Raw genomic sequence first — 19,312 nt, forward strand, 5'->3', positions numbered from 1 at the left:
CCCAAAGGTTCCAGGCGGACGTGAATTTCCAGGACCCCTCTTCAGTCACTGCAGGCTGGCTGGGTGATGGTGGCCCGTGGAGCCTCTGGGGCGTGCTCCAGGAGTGACGGATGGCTGCACGCGGGGTCTGGTGGCAGGAGAGGGTTTGCATCTTCACAGGGATATTTGCAGAGGGAGACTGGGCTTGATGGCCCTTTCTTTATTTTGATAGTAAAGGGGGCAGAAAGAATTTGGAGAGACCCTGGGTTTTTCACCAGGCTGCTCTAGCCCCTAAGATTTGCTAAAACCGGGTACCTGGCCCTGCCCCTGCTCCTGCCCCTGGGAGGCACCTGCAGTGGCACTCCACGGGGTCAGGAGTCATTTTCAAGCACCGAGGTGAGGCCACCTCCCTGGGTGCTGTCCAGGGTCACCAGGATCTTGCCGACCTGGCTTTCTCGTGTCGTGGATTCCTTACCCTGTGCGTGTCCCGGGACCAGCCCAGACTGCACGTCAGGGTTTGGCTTGTAGAGTCTGACCTTGTCAGTTGTGTCCTGGAGGTGGCATGCATGCCCCTCATGGCTCTCAAGGTCAAAGTCAACACAGAGGTCACCTCCCCTTATCAGAGTTCCAGTTGTTGTTGGCTTTTTGCCTCCGGAGGGCTCTTGAATCTGGGGCTGCGTTGGAGAGCATAGATCTTCATGAAATGAGCCCAGGACCGTGTTGTCCAATACCTGCCTCCGTATTCCGTTCTAACCGTTCTCAAGCAGGACACTAGGGTAGCTGTGGCCCCTCCTCTGGGCTTCTGAGAATGTAGGGCGCTGTTCATAACCAGGCAAGCAGCGTGGCCACCCTAAACTAGCTTCTGAATTGGGGAAATAAATAAGCAACTTAGGTACTCGAAAAGTTGAGAAATAGCTTTTATGATTTTTTTCACTTTCTGTTTGGGGACAAATGGCAAGCACACATTTCTTGGCAACGTGATGAAAGTTCCTGACTACTGTTAACTAGTTGGTTAGTTGGGTTCCTTGTTTCTTTTCTTCCTGGGAGAGCCCCCTGCTCAGTGACCACTTGGCCCCGGCAGTGCTGCTGGCGCCAGTACCATTGCTGCACCTAGGGACGTGGCAGCCGCCCTAGGACCCCCGCGTTGTCTCCTACCACCCTGGCCTCCTGCCCAGCCCCTTCCCCAAGCCCCTCTCGCCTCCCCTGACGTCCCCTGCTGGCACAGAGAGGCTTCTGGAACCCTGCTCCAGCCCCACCCATCCGGGTGCCCAGGGCCCAGGGCGGTGTCAGGTGTGTGTTTTGAACACCTCCCCCATCGGAAGCAGTGCGTTGGGAGTCCTGGGTTACTGAGTGCCCACTTCTCAGTAACGGGAGCAGATGAGGCCTGTGAAGAGAGGCCTGGAAACCCATGGAAAGCTGGTTTTCTGCATGATTCTGATTATCCAGATCTGACAGGTACGGAGATGGCTTCACCTCTGCCCCTCCTGAGATGAGGCCGTTCCCCATCCCGCCTCTGGTCTGGACGCACCTGTGAGATCACACGGGGCCTTTGTGGCCAGCGCTGCACCTTTATCCCGATGGGAGTGGGTCAGAGCAAGGTGAAGGGGCCCTAGGAACCACCAGTTTGTTCCAGAAGGGTCCTGAGGGGGCCCGTGGGCAAGGAGCAGTCTGCCTCTACATTATTTATCAACTTTCTAGGTGAGCATCGGAACTGCTAAGACTCATTCGTTCTCTCTTTTGAATTTGCTTCAGACATCTTTGTCATAGATGTCTGCCATAGCGATCGGCCCGTTTGTAGACTGGCAGAGCAGACTTTTAAATACCGAGGGAAGTGGGTCTCCTTCTACCTGGCACGCTCCTTTCAAAAATTAATCTGTTTGTTTTTTTTTTCTGGTAGTGGATTTACTTTTCTAATCACATGTTCTCCTTGAGCTCACATTAAGGCTGGTTTTTCTTCTTTACACACACCTGGGCCCGTTGGCAGATGAAGGAGGAGGCCCAGAAGCCCAGTGGTCTCAGTGGGCGGGTGCGTGGGGTTCAGGGTCGGCTGTCAGCATCAGAGTTTCAAAATCACCTTTCTAGTGAAAAAAATGAAATATAAGTACATTTCATAACATTTGGGGAACTTTGAAATCACATATAACATCACCATCTTAACGACTCCTAGCGTTTTTGATTAGCATTTTCTAATAGTTTTAAAAAACCAGCGCTGTGGGCGTGTAGTTAACAAACAATAAAATAGCGATTTTAGGTGGACAGTTCAGAGTTTGGACAAATGTCTACAGTTGTGTGAGCTCCACCACAATCAAGATGTAGAACGTTCTCAGCACCCCAGACGATTCCCTTGTACAGCTCTGTACTCCATCCCCTGGCGGCCAGCATCTACCCTCCGTCCCTGTAGTTCTGCCATTTCTTTTCCGTCGTTTAAAAAGCCGTGCACTTCTGCGTGGTTGAGGTCTTGCTGTACATGCTGATGTACCACGTGATTGATCTTCATTACACGTTTTGCCGACCGTCCTGCTGTGGGCCTTCTCCCTGTCTCTCCACTGCCAGCTACTGTTTCATTTTGCGTAGACACTTCTTTTTTGTTGGGCGTGTGAGTGGTTGGGATGAAGAATTGCCTTCTGGTTGCTGGCTAATTTTTTCTTAAGTCTTTTTTTTTTGCGGTACACGGGCCTCTCACCGCTGTGGCCTCTCCCGTTGCGGAGCACAGGCTCCGGACGCGCAGGCTCAGCGGCCATGGCTCACGGGCCCAGCCGCTCCGCGGCACGTGGGATCCTCCCGGACCGGGGCACGAACCCGTGTCCCCTGCATCGGCAGGCGGACTCTCAACCACTGTGCCACCAGGGATGCCCTTATTGCTGTTTTTTGACACAGACAGAGGTGTGCTTTTTCCTGGTTCTGAACGCGTGTGCAGTCGCTCTTCTGGATGGTTTTGCTTTGCGAGTGGCCCCGGAGGGTTGCGATGGGTCGTGCGTGTCAACACAAGCTGCACAGAGACGGGAGTGGAGGTGGTGGTGAGGGCTGGTGGTCCCTGTCCAGCCCTGACAGGCTGCCACGTGGGGTTTAGCGAATCAGCTTCCTGGGCCAGGACATCACGAACATACATTCACTTAGAATGTCCCTGTTACCAAGTCAGCTCGCACTGCTCACTGCACAAGCAGCCCGTAAATCGAGAGACCAGCTGGGGCAAGAAATAGCGACTTTACTGGAAAGCCGGCAGACCAAGGAGGTGGTGGACTCGTGTCCCAAAGAACCAGCTGAGTTAGAATTCAGGCTGCTTTCAGACTAAAAGGGGAGGGAATGAAATCAGGCATTTCCTGGTTCCGGTCAGGGGATGTTAATTCTTCCTTCCTGCAGCCATTCACAGGTGAGCCTGGTCAGGATGTTCGCTGTGAACCAAACAAAGGTGTTTTAGTTTTACTGTCTTTACCTGGGAGGCAGGGTTCCCAGTGAGGGGCCATTAGGTATAATTTAAGCTTATAGGTAACATCCCTTTAGTGATTAACTTGTAACAGAATACAAAGGTTCTTCTCCATTACATCCCCAACTTTGAGATCTCACAAGAGCATCGGTAGTTTTTTTTTGAAAAGGACCCTGAGCAACCAGGGTCTCTCTCTGTGTTCCATGGACCCTGGTCATCTCCCCCCGCCCCCAGACTCCCACGGGGGTGCCGGGACGGCTAGGGGCACTGCCTCCGCAGTAAGCACCTACCCCAGGCAGCTGTTTCAACCTAAATTCAATAAAAGTGAAAGTCCAGTTCCTCAGGGGCACTCAGCGCATGTGGCTGCCCCCCTGGCCGGCAGTCACAGAACATTTCTGTCACTGCAGAAAGCTCTGCTGGCCAGCGCTGGGCAGGAGCCGTGGCCACACCAGGGCGCGTGGCCTGGCTGTTTGGGGTTCCGCCCTTTCTTGTCACATGAGCCAGTGAGAGGTTGGGGAATTCGATGTGGGCCGTAGCATGCATTTTTTCTTTTCTTGAAGTTGTATGGGGGGGTGGTGTCTGGTCCCACCAGACTGGCTTCTGGGAGGAGGCCACATTTCCGTGACTGGTGACAGCCCTGCGTCAGGCCCTGGTTCCAGTGCTCTGTGCCCGGCTTCCTCATCTGTGAAATGGGGACATTCACAGGCACGAGCGAGTCCGTGTAGGTAAAACGCCAAGAACGGCGCCTGGAGCATTGGAGCTGCTCCCAAGCGGTGACAGTTGTTACCGCTGTCATTGTCGCCTCCTACGAGGGCAGGTGTGCCCTGCACGGGGCTGGGCTGCACAGAGAGAGCAGCTGCTGGACCACCTCCCCCTCTTGTCCTTTGAAGCTGCAGGCACCCCAGAGAGCAGCACGCCAGTGGAGGCGGAACCCAGCCGGTGGGTGTGCAAGGTGTGTTCGGCCGCCTTCCTTGAGCTACAGCTGCTGAACGGTAAGGGGCCAGACGCCGGCGAGTCCCGCGCTGCGCTCACCCTGACGTGCTCTGTCGCTTCCACGCCATCCCTCTGGGATGGTGGCAGAACACACGGGAGTTCCCTGGCTTTGCGGGAGCAGCTCCGCTCCCAGCCTGTGTCTTCCAGGCCTCCTCCCGGGATCTGTGCTTTGGCTTGAAGTTCTCTGCGTGTCTGGCAGCGAGGGATCTTGTTTGCTTTCTCCGAATCTCAGCAGAGCATTAGTTTGGTGTGGGGGGCAGTCTCTCCTTTTGTAGCCTTCCCAGGCATTTGCAGCCGGGTGGCCTCATCGTTAGCCTGTTCTGCTCCGTGGCCAAACTTCCAAACCCTTCCCGTGACACGCAGCACGTAACGTTGTTTGCTTTAAAACTTTCCTTCCCTCATCCCTCACCCCTCTCCTTCCCTGGCCCCTCGAGGGCACTTGCGCTGCACAGTGGCCCTGAGCGTGGAACAAGTGGGGAGACAGCCGCCACTTCACACGGAGGCCTGTGTGAGCCAGTCGAGGTTGTCGATGGGAAGAATCGCTCCTTGGCCGAGTGTGCAGGCGGGCGCCAGTGGTCACTGGAGGGCGCTGGTCCCCATCTGTCTCCTGGGTCACTCCTCCGTCCTCTTGCTGGTGCCCCGCCCTCCAGACAGCCTGAGCCCAGCTCACCTTCATTCAGGGAGCATGGCCATCTCTGTCTGTTTCCTGTGTGTGGCCCAGTTATCTTTTCTTGGGAGGTGTTTGAGGTTTCTTCCGTTGAAAATAAAGGTTTTTGGCCTTCATGCAGTGTTTTGAAAGACAGTTTTGTTCATTATGAATTGAATGTTTATCACTATTCCTCTTCAAAGGCTACGTTTTAAAATAACTGTATTATATATTCATCGTAGAAAAATTAGAAAGCTTAAATGAGCTTTGAGAAGAATATAAAAGTTGCCTGTAAGGTCACCGTAGAGAGACCCACGTTACCTTTTTGCTGTGTTCTTCCACAGTTTCTCTTTGCTCATACACGCGTACCCATGCTTTTAGTTTTTACAAAACTGTACGTGATTTTACAAAACTGCCCGGCTTCTATCGCCTGACTGACTTTTTAAAATGGTGGTTGTGTTTGGTGCCGTGGAAATGCTGTCATTTTCAAAGCAGAAGAAACAACGTTTATTTGCCTCTGCAGAGGGCACCCTGTTAGCAAATAAAATTGAAAACAAAATGGAGGTTGGGAGTGGACGCCCTGCCTCATGCCTTTGCTCCCCTGTCCTGCAGAGCACCTGTTGGGCCATTTGGAACAATCCAAGAGCGTCCCCCCAGCCGGCCAGCAGGATTCGGCTGCAGAGAAGGAAGCAGACGTGCCCCGGGGGGAGCCTCCCGCAGTTCCCAAGAGTGTCAGTGCCGCCAAAGAGCAGAAGAAAAAGCCTCGAAGGGGGAGAAAACCCAAAGCATCGAAACCAGAGCAGCCTCTAGTTATCGTGGAAGGCGAGGAGCCAGCAGGTGAGGGGGAGGAGCCCGCAGGTGAGGGGGAGGGGCCCGCAGGTGAGGGGGAGGGGCCCGCAGGTGAGGCTGGTCCCGGTCCTGGGGTAGCAGTGAAGGGAATGGGGAGGGACCTGAGGCCATGTTGCCTCCATGCCGGGTAGCAAAACTCGGCACAGAGCCCTTCTCTTTCGCTGAAGCAGCTCTTCACGTACGGCGACTCGCAGTGCGGTTGGCAGCTGTGCCGGCTGTGACCTTTGACAAGCGCGTCCACCTGTGTAGCCGGATATCAGGACAGAGAGCATGTCCGTTCCCCCCAGCCACTTCCCGGCTTGTCTCCCGGCATCTCCCGCACGGTGTGTAGGGGAGGCTCGTCCACAGTCGGGTCCCCGCTGCCTCTTCTCCTTTGCTGCCGAGCCGTGTTGGTCCATCATGTGGATGCCCCACCGTCTGCTCCCGTGTCCCCTGTGGACGGTCGTGCAGCTGGCTTCCAGGCTGTGGCTAAAGCCGTTCTCTGACTGTACAGTAGCCTCAGTTGAGCTTGGAGGGAACTTGGGCCCTCATTCTCGGGCGTGGGATTCCCAAAATGCCATGTCCCCTTGGCCCTCACGTGGCCTCTGCCAGGAGTGCCTGGTGCCAGAGGATTCCTCGCGGGTCTCGCACGTAAGGACCAGACATGATGCTCAGACACTAGTGAGTCCCCTCACTACCTTCCTTACTGATCGCTGGGCAGTTTTTCTTTTCGCCATCTGCCGTAGCCCAGGATTTCTTTTGCGAGAGTGAGAAGAAATTTTTATCCTTTCTTGGAATTAAAGAGAATTCAGAGGAGCAGCCCTCACATAATGTTCTCAGGAGAACTGGTTTAAACTTCCCCTGGACAGTTTCCCTACTTCTCTGTAAACAAGTAGAGGAGAAGGAGGTGAAAAGCTTATTAAATGATTATTTCACTAATTCTAAGTTGCATTAGGAAGACGTCATAGTAGGTGAAGTGGCTAAATCTTTTCATGTAACCTTCCCATATTTCACTTGTCCAGAGGTTCAGGCCTGGGTCCCTATCACTGTGGTTATTTGATATTTGACTCTTGTACAAAATGATGATCTGCTTTTGAACATACTCAAGATGTGTGATTACCAAAATTAATATTTCCAAGTCTCTGTCAGGACAGAATTAGCTAGGTTATAAGGTCCCAGTGTACGTCAAAGTGTTTCAGTTTTAGGTGGAACGAAAGGGGTTGAGATAGTGTCATGACTTAACCACAGATTGTAACTCCAGTTCTGAGTTAAGAATAATATCTTGCTTTTCTAAATCTGCAGGTAAATGTGTGGATTCTAAACTATTGCTAGTTTTTTTTTTTTTTTTCCCCGTGTCAATCTTGTGATCTGTGTCTGCAACGTTGGCCTGGCTGTGGCCCCTCGGGCCTGTCATCTTGGTTCGGTTGCGTTCCATCCCCGGCCCTGGTGATGACACGGCTTGTCCTGTCCCCTCCACACAGAGCAAGTGGCAGAGATCATGAGCGAGGTCGAGCCTGTGGCTGCATCGCCGGACGAACGGATCATGGAGCTGGTTCTGGGGAAGCTGGCCGCCACCCCCAGCGACGCGAGCTCAGTGCCAAAGTATGTCCCAGAGCAGCGCGTGGGCCCGGCTTCACAGGCAAAGGCGCCGTGGCGGCTAATCCATTCCAGAGGGAAGGCCGGATGAGAGGGGATGGTTTACTTCTTGTAGGAAACGTATGTGCTTGGGAAGCAGCAGGAACTCTGGAGCCCAGGGGGTTAATAGCGCATCCACTGTGAAATAGCTTAAAATTTTAAAAACTATTTTTTACTGTAGTAAAATACACATAGTACACAATTTACCATCTTAATCGTTTTTAAGTGCGCGATCCGGTGGTTTTAAATACATTCACCTTGCAGTGCAGCCTTCCACCCATCTCTGGAACTTTTTCATCTTCCCCAAACTGAAACTCCATACTTACGAAAAACACTGACTCCCTATCAGCCCCTCCCCAGCCCCTGGCACCCACCATTCCGCCTCCTGTCTCTGTGAAGAGCTCAGAGGAGGTGCCTGTGTCTCCAGGGGCCTCATATAAGTGCTCTCACGCGGTGTTTGTCTTTTTGTGATGATAGGCCTATTTCTCTTAACGTAACGCCCTCGAGGTCCATCTGTGTTGTAGCAGGTGTCGGAATGTCCTTCCATTTTAAGGCAGAATAATTCCATCATGTGGGATGGACCACATTTTGTTTATTCATTCTTCCATCAAGGACACTTGTGTTGCTTCTGCCTTGGCTGCTGTGAACAAATGCTGCTATGATAGGACAGGTTGTATTTAAATTTCTGTAAATTTAACACCTTGCTCTGTGTGTTTCCACTTTTTATGAACGAGGAAAATGTTTGTATTTAAGTTATTATTCTTAGGCAGTTTTTTGCCCTGGAGTTGAATAAGCTGGTGGCAGTATTTTTTTCCAGCCCTTTTCCCACGGGGCCAAAATGCGCCTGGTCCTGTAGGGTTCGGGAAGCTGTGGAAAAACTGAAAACAGAGCAGAGCAATGTCAGAAATGGTGAACCTGACCTACTTATTTATACTCCATCTTATTGCCCAGAGGGTTTCGGTAACTTACCGTCAGAAACACATTTCATAGGGAGAAGAAGTTTGAAAAATCAGGTTCAGGGAAAATATGAAACAGGGTAGAGGCAAGTGAAAAAAAAGAGAACAGTTATAGTTACTCCGGTCGGCACACAAACTGAGCTCGAGGCTTCCCGGTGGCCGGAGTTAACGCCCAGGGAGCCGAGTGGCCGGTACAGGAAAAGCTAACTGGTGCCCCTGTACGTTCAGCGTGTCTGTCCCTTCCAGATGCCCCAAAGCTGCAGGGGTGCGCCTGAGCACGGCCCCCCACTCTCGTGTCCGGCTAGGAGGATTTGCCAGGGCCTCTCTCCAAGGTGACTGTGACCTTGAACTCTTTTCTCCGACCACCCTGTCTCCCACCGGTCTCACCGGCTGGTGTGTCTAACCCAGCAGGTTCCCGCACCATCAGAGCGGCAGCATCACCCTCAAGCGGAGCCTGATTCTCTCGAGCCGCCACGGCATCCGGCGGAAGCTGGTGCGGCAGCTGGGGGAGCACCGGCGGGTCTACCAGTGTGGCATCTGCAGCAAGGTCTTCCAGAACAGCAGCAACCTCAGCAGGCACGTGCGCTCCCACGGTGAGTCCCCGCGACGCCGGCGCCAGGCGGCGCGTCCCGGGGGGGCGCGTGCTCTCAGGGCACCTGGAGCAGTGGCGCGCGCGGCTTGTCACTGCTCGTCCCTTAGGCGACAAGCTGTTTAAATGCGAGGAGTGTACCAAGCTGTTCAGCCGCAAGGAGAGCCTGAAGCAGCACGTCTCTTACAAGCACAGCAGGAACGAGGTGGGTGAAGGACCACTGCTGTCTAGTGACGGAGGAGAGCAGACCGTTGGCGTTGATGAAGGAGTCACGGGGTGGGGGCAGCGGGAGCCGGAGCGGCCCAGGTGGGTCCGGGCCTGGCTGGGCGCCGCCAGGGCTCGGGCCGAGCGAGAGGCCCGCGTGGGCAGCGAGCTCACCCGGACGCGGGGCTCCCTGTCAGGGCAGGGGCACGGCCAGACAGGGTTCACGCTCTACGCTGGGCAGGAGGGTAGCGGGGGCAAGGGCCCGTTGCTGGAGCAGCTCCCTGAGGGGGCGCGTCCCAGCTGCCCCTGCTTCCCGCCCCCCTCCCACCAGGTCGACAGCGAGTACAGGTACCGGTGCGGCACCTGCGAGAAGACCTTCCGCATCCAGAGCGCGCTGGAGTTTCACAACTGCCGGACAGGTGAGGGGCCCCGCCCGGCGCTGAGGCGCGGGTACCTGGCGGGGTGGGGACCAGGTGTTCCGGCAGAGGGTGAAGGTGGATTTAACAGGTATCCTCACCTGTAACGTTCCCCTCCGTTCGGGGTGCTTCAAGCAGCTGTTACTTACTCTCAAGAGACCGAAACTTTCCCTTTAAAAGGGGATTTATTTCACATCCTATCATTCCTCCAAAGCAGCCACATATGGCCCACAGTTGAGCCCGTGGTGAAGCAGGGGGGTTTCATCGTTGCCGAGGATGGTGAGTGGTACGGTTGCTCTGGGACCCGGTGAGAAGTCCTTGAAGAGGTGGGGTCGCGGCTGGAGGGGTGGGCTTCCGCCTCGCTCTCGGCAGGAGCTTCCTCAGCCATCCGCCCCCCTCCCTCCGAGGACCCCGCCTGGGTCCAGGTGAGGGCCTTGCCGCTCCCTTGCACACACCGGCCTCCGCTGAGCCTGCCGCTGTCCCCAGTCCCCACTCGTGACACGGACCCTCGTCTGCTTGCGTGCAGCTGAAGCCGGCGTGCTTGGGCCCGCCGGTGGCCGGGACGGGTCTCAGGCCCCGCGTCTGGCCGAGCGCGCAGCTGGCTAGTGTACGCGATGTGTAAATCCCCGTGGACGGCCAGGGGACGGTTGCGCAGGAGCCCAGCCGGCAGGGGAGGCCCGTGTCCTGTCCCCGCGGCTCTTTGCCCTGTGCCCCGTGGGGGAAGGCGGGCGGCTGCGTTCCCACCCAGGGAGGATGGGGTTGGCGGAGGGTCGCTGTTGTCTTTTCGGCCCCCTCTTCTAGGCATCGTCGCACGCCTGGGGGGTGGATACCAGTGGCAGTCGGCTTAGAGACCTGCCAGGTTAACCTTTGATTCCGAACCCCCTTCCTGTTGAGCCCTCTGTGTGTGTCACCGGTCACTCTGTATCTCTGTGCTGGTTCTCGTTAGGGTGCCGGGGGGCCGGCCCGCATCTCAGGGCACCCTTACCCCGTCACCTAAATCACCACTGCCCCTCCCTGCCGGTGGCCAGCACCCGCTCCTGCAGCCTCTGCAGTGTCCCTTCATTTGGTTCATTTGCTTGTTCCGCTTTGAGGGCTCCTGTTGGAAACTGCGGCTGGTTTCCTCTGTCCACAGTGCCTCGCTCCCAGGGCGGGGCTTTTCTGAGTGGCAGGTGAGTCTTCTCTCACCTGAGCTCCAGCTGCCCTGAGCGTCAGTCACGGCATGAAGTGGCCTTGGAAGCTTCCGGGTGCACTTCCAGGTGCTACACCACCTGCATTCTGCAGCCCAGGTGTTCCCAAAACCTGGGGGAAATCCACCAATCTTTTGATGCCATATCAGTCAGAGGACCCTCGAGCTGTGCTTATCGCCGGGCAGGATGGCGCTCCACGAGGCCACGCTCAGTTCTGCACGAGCTCAGTGGGTGGGCATCAGAGCGGAGGGTGATGCCCCTGTCCCGGCCCGGGTGTTTGCTGAGGCCCGCTGGAGGCTGAGGCAGAGAAGTTCTCTTCTTTTTATCTTTGTTTCTCTGGACACAAATGAAACAGAAGGTACTAAGTCAAAGCAGCAGTTGCTACGTGTCAGCAAAAAGTTCTGTTAAACCAGACGTTTGTCTGTCTTCGTTACATAGAAGTTAACAGAGCAGCAATGAATTGAAATGCAGTTTTTCCACAGTTTTAAAGGTCAGAAGTTTTGGATGGAAGACAAAGGATAAACCTGGGAGCTGAGGTCATTCGTGTAATATATTATTTGCAGGCTGTTGTACTTTCTTATAATAGTGTTCACGTTAGGAGAATGTGTCTTCCGTAGACCATGAAGTCAGGGATTTGTGTGAGGTTTGAAATGATGGGTCTGCTGGGCTTTTTCTCAGGCTTTCACTCAGCAGGGCCTGTCCTGGGTGTGAGGTGGCCCTCGTCTGCCCTCGACCTTCCTGAGGGAGCTGGAGGAGAGCAGAGGCTCATGTCCAGGCCCTCAGGCAAGACAGGGTCTCCCCGGAAATCCCCTGTCCCGCCTCCGGGTGACCCTGTGCCCCCTCCTTCACCGGAGCCCACGTGTTGGGCTGCACCCCCAGGCCTGCAAGCCTTGGAGCTGCCCAACCTCGAGACCAAAGAAAGAGCCCAGAGGCAGCGACAGAGACATCAATGGTTTATTGGACGGGGGAACCTTACACGTCCGAAGCCGCACCCCGCGTGCAGAGGGCAGGCAGCACATGTCAGGCAGAGATCTTCCCCCGCTCAGGGGAGAAGGAGGCTGCGGTTTATAGGGGCAACTGACATCAGGTTGGCTCATCTGTTACCAGGGAAACCAGCGGCTGGGGCACACCCCTCCCATCCCCTCAGGTCAAGGACCACCAGCAGGGCAGGTGTCTCCCTTTAAGGAACTAGCAGAAAGGCAGAGCCTTCTGGCCTGAGGGTTAGGACAGCCACCAGCTGGGGCAGGGGGCGAGCAGTACAGGGGAGCGTGTAGAGGTGAGGCGGGCACTGGCTGGCAGGGGGCAGACAGAGAGCGGGGCACAGCCATGCTGAGAGGCCTGACCATCCACCACATAACAGGTGTTTGTTCTCAGTTGCTGCATTTTGTTAAAACATGAGCGTAGGCCTCGAGGGCAGCAGGGATTATGGGGGGGAGGGGCGGGGGGAGGGGGAGGGGCGAGAAGGTTGTCGTCAAGCACCTGCCTGGATTCTTGAACTGGTGACATGTGGACGCCATGGCAGGAAAAGCCACCGTGGTGACAGCCTGGCCCGGACAGCTGCTCCAGCTCTGCTGTCACCCGGCGAAGGCCACACCGGAGCTGTTGGGGATGGTTAGAGGTGGGTCCTCTCCATACGCTGGGAGGGACTCGACCCGTTAGAGGGAAGAAGCGGAAGTCCAAGGGCCGCGCTGCACCTTCCACGGCTGTCGGGTTCCTGGGCTTGTGGGCCACCTGCCCAGGAGGGAGGCTTACCTGTGTGGTTTAGCAGGCCCAGAGTGGGCGGGGTCTCCAGTGATGCGATGGAACAGCCCTGTAAGGCGTGGCCCTTCCCAGAGCAGGATGGCAGACGCCCTCATCTCTGGTGGTCTCATTCCTAAGGATCCATGCCGAGGAAATCTAGTAGGAAGAGCATCATTACATTACCTACAATATCAAAAATGATGAACTAGGGCTTCCCTGGTGGCGCAGTCTTTGAGAGTTCGCCTGCCGATGCAGGGGACACGGGTTCGTGCCCTGGTCCGGGAAGATTGAAAATTATGTAACCGCTAAAATCAGCATGGAAACGTCTGCATGATAAGCACCGGTACCGCGCACACACAAACGCGTGTACAGGGGAGTGTGGATACCCCGGGGCCTCCACCTGGGGCTGCACATCGGGGTCCACCTGGCAGAAGTTAAACTGCGAGGTCTGAGTCCCCGGGGACGCTGGGCAGAGTCTGGAGCCGGTTTGGTTGGAACAGCTGCCTGGGGGATGCTGCCCAACGTACAGGGCACAGGACAGCCTCCCGCAGCGATCCGGCCAGAGTGTCAGCAGCGCCCAGGCTGCGATTCCCGGACGTGGGAGTCCGCTGTGCAGCAGAGTGAGGACCGCAGTCAGTCAGTGTAGAGAGCGAAACTTGGCCTCCGGCCTCCGGGATTTGCGCATTCAGCAAACATTTGCTGACTACGGGAAGTGGTCAGTGGGCTGTAGCCAAAGGCCCAGAAGTGAGAGTGACACGGTGTGACCTCAGGCCCTCGCTCTGGAGGGGGACGCACACTGTCATGCCCACCCGCTCAGGTGACACGGGACGGTGTTCCCGGTGCTGCAGGACGGCTGTGGGCAGTGAGGGCTGACTTTCGGGGCTGGCGTAGGTGACGGACCCGTGGGCAGTTAACGTGTCCTGGCAGGAGCAGGGTGGGCGTGGCAGGGTTGAGGGCAGAGGACAAGTCTGAGTGGAGAGCGCTAACCAAGGCCCCGAGACCCCCTAAACCAGGGGCGGAGGCCGGGTGGCTGGGGCCAAGGCAGACAGCTGGAGAGGTGCCAGCGCGGGGCAGATGCCCTGATGGCCCCTGTGCTTGTGCTCGTGGGGGGCAGACCCCCCGGGCCTGGGGGGAGGGGACAGGACACCCCAGGGTCTGCCTTGGGCACCTGGAGGGAGAGGGCAGGGTGGGGCCTGTCCGAGGCCCTGGTGGGGCAGTCTGGCCACCTTTGGGGGGGGACTGGGGAGGGACACCGGGCTGTGGGTATCTCTGAAGGCTTCAGTGTGGGGAGGGGGTGTTTGCTGGGGGTGGGTGCACGTCTCCCAAAGGGGACCTAGGGACCAGACGGTTTTGTTTACAGGTGGGAGACATTGGGGATGTCTTTGTGCGATGGGGGAGGAGCCTGTGGAGGGCACGTGGGAGGGGAGGGGCAGGTGGTGGGTGGACTTCGGAGGAGCGGTGGGGCGGGGCAGGAGGCCGCTCACCTGACGCAGCGGGAAGCAGGGGCTGGCGCCGTGGTCGGGTTGGCTGAGGGGGTGAGGGCCAAGGACAGCTGTGGTCCAGCCGCTTTCCTTGCCACGAATCCCCGGATGCTGTGGGAGACCTGTGGCGCCAGGGAGGAAGGAGGTGAGCTACCTGTTTGCTCTGCACGCTGCTCAGGCCTGGCGTGGCAGGGGGGCGTCGTCGGCTCAGGCGGCGCGGTTTCCCGGCCCCGCCCTCCTCCTGTGCCCGTTGCCGGTCCCACGGCCACGATGCTGAGCCTGCCGTCGGTGTCCCGCACCTGAAAGTTGCTGTGTGTTTCCCCACTTCCTCAACAGATGATAAGACGTTCCAGTGTGAGATGTGTTTCAGATTCTTCTCCACCAACAGCAACCTTTCCAAGCACAAGAAGAAGCACGGGGACAAGAAGTTTGCCTGTGAAGTCTGCAACAAAATGTTCTACCGCAAGGACGTCATGCTGGACCACCAGAGGAGGCACCTGGAAGGTGAATGCGCCTGCCGGGGAGGGGGCGGGGCTCACGCTGGCCGCGTCTCTGTGGGCGCCTGTTGGCGAGGTACCACCTGATGGGAATCGGCTCAGGCATCCAGAGGTCCTGATGGGGGGTTAGAGCATCACGTGCGAGTGGGAACGGTTGGAAATGCCCCAAACGCTCCACAGCGGGGAAAGTTAGGAAAACCAGACTCTTTGTAGGACTGAATTTTATCAGTCACCAAAAACTTTTTGTTTTCAGAGAGCTTAATGTTGTGAGAAAATGCTTTCCGTACGAAAGTAGGAGGAAAGCAGTGTATGAAATGTCACATGGGGTGTGGTGCGCTCTCAGCCGTGTGCGTGGGACGGAACGTTTCGGGCGGAGGCTGTTTGGGGCCGTGAGTGATTCTGCCCTTGTTCCTCTGTTTCCCCAGGGACCCCCGATGACCCTCGCCATTCGCGGTGGGCTTGGGGTGCCTGGGGGCTGCCTGTCGTGTGGTGGGTTTACGAGAGGCCAGTGCAGGAGAAAGATGGACTTCAGCGGGGTCGCTAATGGGGGGGAAGGTGGGAGGCAGCACAGTGAGGGATGAGGCGGGGTTGCGGGCGACCCCACAGGGCAGACCCTGAGCTGTGCAGGGGAAGGCAGGGGCCCCGAGAGAAGAGAGAGACCGGGACCTTGGGCCACAGGTGTGTCCTGAGCACCTACCCTACCTGGGAGGCTTTCTCAAAGACCCTCTGCTCAGACAGACCCTCTTTCAAAATAGCATTTTAGTTTTAGTGATCTTGGACATTTTAGTTTTTTACCCTAAAACCCACTGCCCTCTTGCTGACTGACCAGCCTCTGTAAGAAGCACTCACTGACCAGAGCACCTTGTTATAAAAGTTTGAAAAAAAATCATTTTACAAAGAATTGTAAATGAAGTACATGCTTGTCGGGGGAAAAGGGTCAGAAAACGAAGTTGTACGCGAAGTCTGACCATTGCACGCAGCTGTGCATGTACACGTGTCTTCATGGCTTTTAAAACAAGCCTGGAGTCAGGTCACGTCCTGCATCACCTTTGCACTCTGCCTTTTTACCTGGCCCTTCTTCACGTGGGTTCATAAGCTCCACCCCCTTCCATCTGTGATCCGGTGCTGCACTTAGCGCCTGGTGTCCACTTAGTGACCGGGTGGCCTTGGTCATGCTGCTGGGCCTCAGTGTCCTCACCTGTGTTGTGGGGATGGCCATTGTGCCGACCTGCTGGGCTGGTTGAACCGGACCCTGATGATAAGGCCCCAGGCGGGCCCATGAGTGCCGCCATTACTGCTGGAAGTCAGGTGTTTCCCGATCGACAGATACGTGGGTTGCATTTTACAACTTTATCTTACGACATTTTACAGCTGACGCACTCAGATCATTTTCCTTGGGAATGAGCGAATGCTGTGTGGCCGTTCCATGGTTTTTCCCTCTATACTGAAGCGTGATCCACGCCCAGTACAGACCTGTGTGCTTTACGCCACTGGGAGCTTTTTGGGGAGTCACGTACTTGTCTCCAGGCCAGCGTGCTGGCCGTTCTTGAGCCCAGCTGTGCAGGAATGTCCCAGAAGGACGGGTCAGTGGTGTGGAGAGAGACCGTGAGAGGGAACTTCTCTCTTTCTTTTATTCAGCGATTCCCTGTTTCCTGAGAACTTCTAAGTCTGTTTCGATCCCAATTATGATCACTTTTGCCTTAAAACCATAGAAATTTATTATTTTCTGATTTTTTACCTTGATCCTTATTGGGCTGATTTAATTTGAAGGATGAATATTAGTATCTTTTTAATAAAAATGCCCTCCTACTTACAGATGCCTCTGAGAACCCCACCTTTCCCTTGAGCTTTAGATTGAGCACAGATACCTCCCTTACCAGTAGCTCATTCTGACTCCTCTGCGTGGAAAGCTCAAGACACTTGCTGCCCTTGGTTTTCCAAGTTTCAGGTGCAGCCCGGGTTCCGGAGTCGGTGGTGCGGGCCGCCTGCCCTCCCTCCCGGGTCGCGTGTTGGAGCGCCGGTGCGTCATGGACGAGTGACCCCGCTCGCTCCTTTGCCCCACTCGTGGGCAGCCCTGTCCTCCATCAGATGGAGGTGACCCTGGCTGATGCGGGAAGGTCTCGTGTGTGCTGACTCTCTCGGCCGGGGGGCGGGACGTTTCAGGAGTGCGGCGGGTGAAGAGGGAAGACGCGGAGGCCGGCGGTGCCGAGAACCTGGTGCGCTACAGGAAGGAGCCTTCGGGGTGCCCGGTGTGCGGCAAGGTAACGCAGGCTGGGGCCGGGGCCCGGACACAGCTCACCTTTTCTAATGGGAAGGCTCAGAGCTCTATGCACTGCGTGTGGCGGGGGCGGGGGAATGTTAAGATCGAGTGGGTACTTGGTGTCCCGAGCCGCGGCGTCCCCTCACTTGGTGCTCTGGTCATCTCTCTTGCTGTGGAGGAAGGAGCTCAGCCTTGTCTCCCTTCGGCCACGATTTTCCACTAGTGCCACCCCGGCACGAACACTCCACCTCCAGCACCCCGAGCCACGTGCCTCTGGCGGAGACGGGATGTCCGGGTTTATTTTCCTGGTCAGCACTGGTCCCCCCTGCAGCATTTCCCGGTGAGAGACTGACGGAGCCACAGCCGTGTGCTCTGTGCCCAGTCCACGGATGCCGGCGCCCCGAGCGAGCAGATCTGTCCGGGGCGTCGGGCTGGCCGTCAGAGGGCGTTGACTCCTCAGCAGGCCCTAAACGTCCGGAGTACACTCCCCATCCGAGCAGCCCCGGGCCACGTCAGCCCTGCACAGGGAACCCTGCCCGGGCGCTGCCATCCAGGCCATGTCAGCTAACCACGTGAGATGGCGGTGGTCTTTGCGCACAAACGCCTGGTCTCGGCTGGGGTGCGGTTGCTCATTCCCTTAGGCTCACCTCCCATGACTCGGCTCTCCCAGGTTCTCAGCCACGCGCAGCCCACGTGAGCCACGTGGTCCTGGAGTGACAGCAGCCGCCAGAAGTGAAGGCCCGGTGGACGGCCAGCTGTGACTCGGCCCAGCCAGCTGGCACGTGGCAGCATTGCCAGATCTTTCGACCTTTTCAAGAGAACACGGAAACCCGTGTTTTTATGGGAAATTTCCTGATTTTTTTCAAACCACAAAGCAACAGGTCCGCAGGGTAGCGTGGCCTGTGGGCTGCACGCTGGGGCTCTGACTTAGTGTGGGTTTGGGGGCTGGAGGGGGGAGTGGAGCTGGGGTAATGGAACACACGCCTGAGCCCGGGTGGCCAGGCCGGGCTGCTCACGGGCAGGGGTGGGTGGAGGCTGCCCCATGTTCACGTGTCCCGCTCATTCTGCCCACTGACCACTGGCTCTGAGGAGTGGTGGCACCGTGTCCCTTCCATGTCCTTGGGAGATGGTGTACATGAAACCAGCCAGTCATGTGACTGACATTCAGACACCTCTTATTCTGTGAAATGTTCACTGAACACTCACGGAGGGGCCAGGCAGGAGGTGAAAGGTCTCTCAGTGGCACATGGCTCGGGGTGCTGGAGATGGAGTGTTCGTGCCGGGGTGGCACTAGTGGAAAATTGTGGCCGATGGGAGACAAGGCTGAGCTCCTTCCTCCACAGCAAGAGAGCAGATGACCAGAGCCTGAATGTCCCTACAACTGAATTCTTCATTGCTTCCAAGTATCCCCTGTCTCCAGCCCCGTCTGCCTGGAGAACACAGGTGCCGGGGGATACCTGCAACCTCCGTCCCTCCCTGGAGGCCCATCTTCCTGCCCTGCTGACTCCTTTTCCCGCCCAGCCTCCCTGGGCTGTGGTCTCAGGGCTGTTGGCCGCAAGTCACCTGCAGATCTTGAAAAGCAGTGTCCGTGAAGGCATTAGCCTCTGTTCCCCGTGAACAGTGTCCCTTTCGTTCATGGCGTGTTCTCTTCCTGAGACCGTGCGTGGTCGGGGTGAGCTCTAAGGAGGCCTGCTCTCCAGGTCACTCGGCCACTGGGGCGAAGGCCGTTCTCTCAGATCAGTGCGGGCCCTGGGGGTCATCTCTGCTGCTGGTTTTGTCCACTGAGCTCTGCTGGTGGACGCACAGCTGCACCTGGCCTGTGGGCGGCAGAGGGGACACCCAGTGGGTGAGTACTAGGTGAATGACCAAGCCTCCACACTCATCACTTTAGACAGGAAGCGCTGAGAAACTGGGGGAGGCGGTGTGAATTGTGCATGAAATACGGAACACCCACTGAGGACATACCTCTTTTTTGACATCCTCTTTCGGAAAACTGCAGCTGTTTCTGTGACAGTCTTCTTGGTAGGCCCATCCTAGTGAAATATTTAAGTGAGCTGAATAAAATTGAGCAGAATACTGTGGATGGTGAAGACTAGACAACGGTTAATTCTGTATTATAATGTGAGCACCAATTTAAACAATCAAACGGTCCTGATTCTAGCACCACGTGATTGTGTCTCCAACACTGAGGACTTGCTGCAGCTCAAACCCTGGGGAGAAGCTGCGTTTTTGTGCCCGGTTACGGTTTCCCCGCGGGCCGGGCACGCACGGTCCCAGGCGTCTCCGAGCCGGCTCTCCCCCCCACAGGTGTTCTCCTGCAGGAGCAACATGAACAAACACCTGCTGACGCACGGCGACAAGAAGTACACCTGTGAGATCTGCGGGCGCAGGTTCTTCCGCGTGGACGTGCTCCGGGATCACATCCACGTCCACTTCAAGGTGGGCTAGTGTTCCCCTTCCCGGGCTGCACGGGGGGG

At 56.7% G+C, this 19,312-nt stretch overlaps 1 protein-coding gene across 3 annotated transcripts in view; it reads left to right on the plus strand.

Moving 5' to 3' along the window:
* The window catches only part of PRDM15 (PR/SET domain 15), a 49,182-nt gene that overhangs the window by 12,048 nt on the left and 17,822 nt on the right, over positions 1-19,312 (plus strand). For 2 of the 3 annotated variants that reach the window (XR_003792401.1, XM_029214981.1), the window contains 9 exons: positions 4,294-4,395; positions 5,655-5,879; positions 7,352-7,472; positions 8,870-9,054; positions 9,161-9,255; positions 9,586-9,673; positions 14,415-14,582; positions 16,739-16,836; positions 19,143-19,274. Coding sequence is in view for 2 of the 3 variants with exons in the window: in XM_029214981.1 (XP_029070814.1) it covers positions 4,294-4,395; positions 5,655-5,879; positions 7,352-7,472; positions 8,870-9,054; positions 9,161-9,255; positions 9,586-9,673; positions 14,415-14,582; positions 16,739-16,836; positions 19,143-19,274 (1,214 nt within the window). In the remaining variant the exon portion in view is untranslated. The remainder of the gene's footprint in view (positions 1-4,293; positions 4,396-5,654; positions 5,880-7,351; positions 7,473-8,869; positions 9,055-9,160; positions 9,256-9,585; positions 9,674-14,414; positions 14,583-16,738; positions 16,837-19,142; positions 19,275-19,312) is intronic. The other variant, XM_029214982.1, reaches the window with a different exon arrangement.

The sequence above is a fragment of the Monodon monoceros genome, unplaced genomic scaffold (genome assembly GCF_005190385.1).
Source record: "Monodon monoceros isolate NGI ecotype Baffin Bay Population unplaced genomic scaffold, NGI_Narwhal_1 Super_Scaffold_11, whole genome shotgun sequence".
Classification (NCBI taxonomy): domain Eukaryota; kingdom Metazoa; phylum Chordata; class Mammalia; order Artiodactyla; family Monodontidae; genus Monodon; species Monodon monoceros.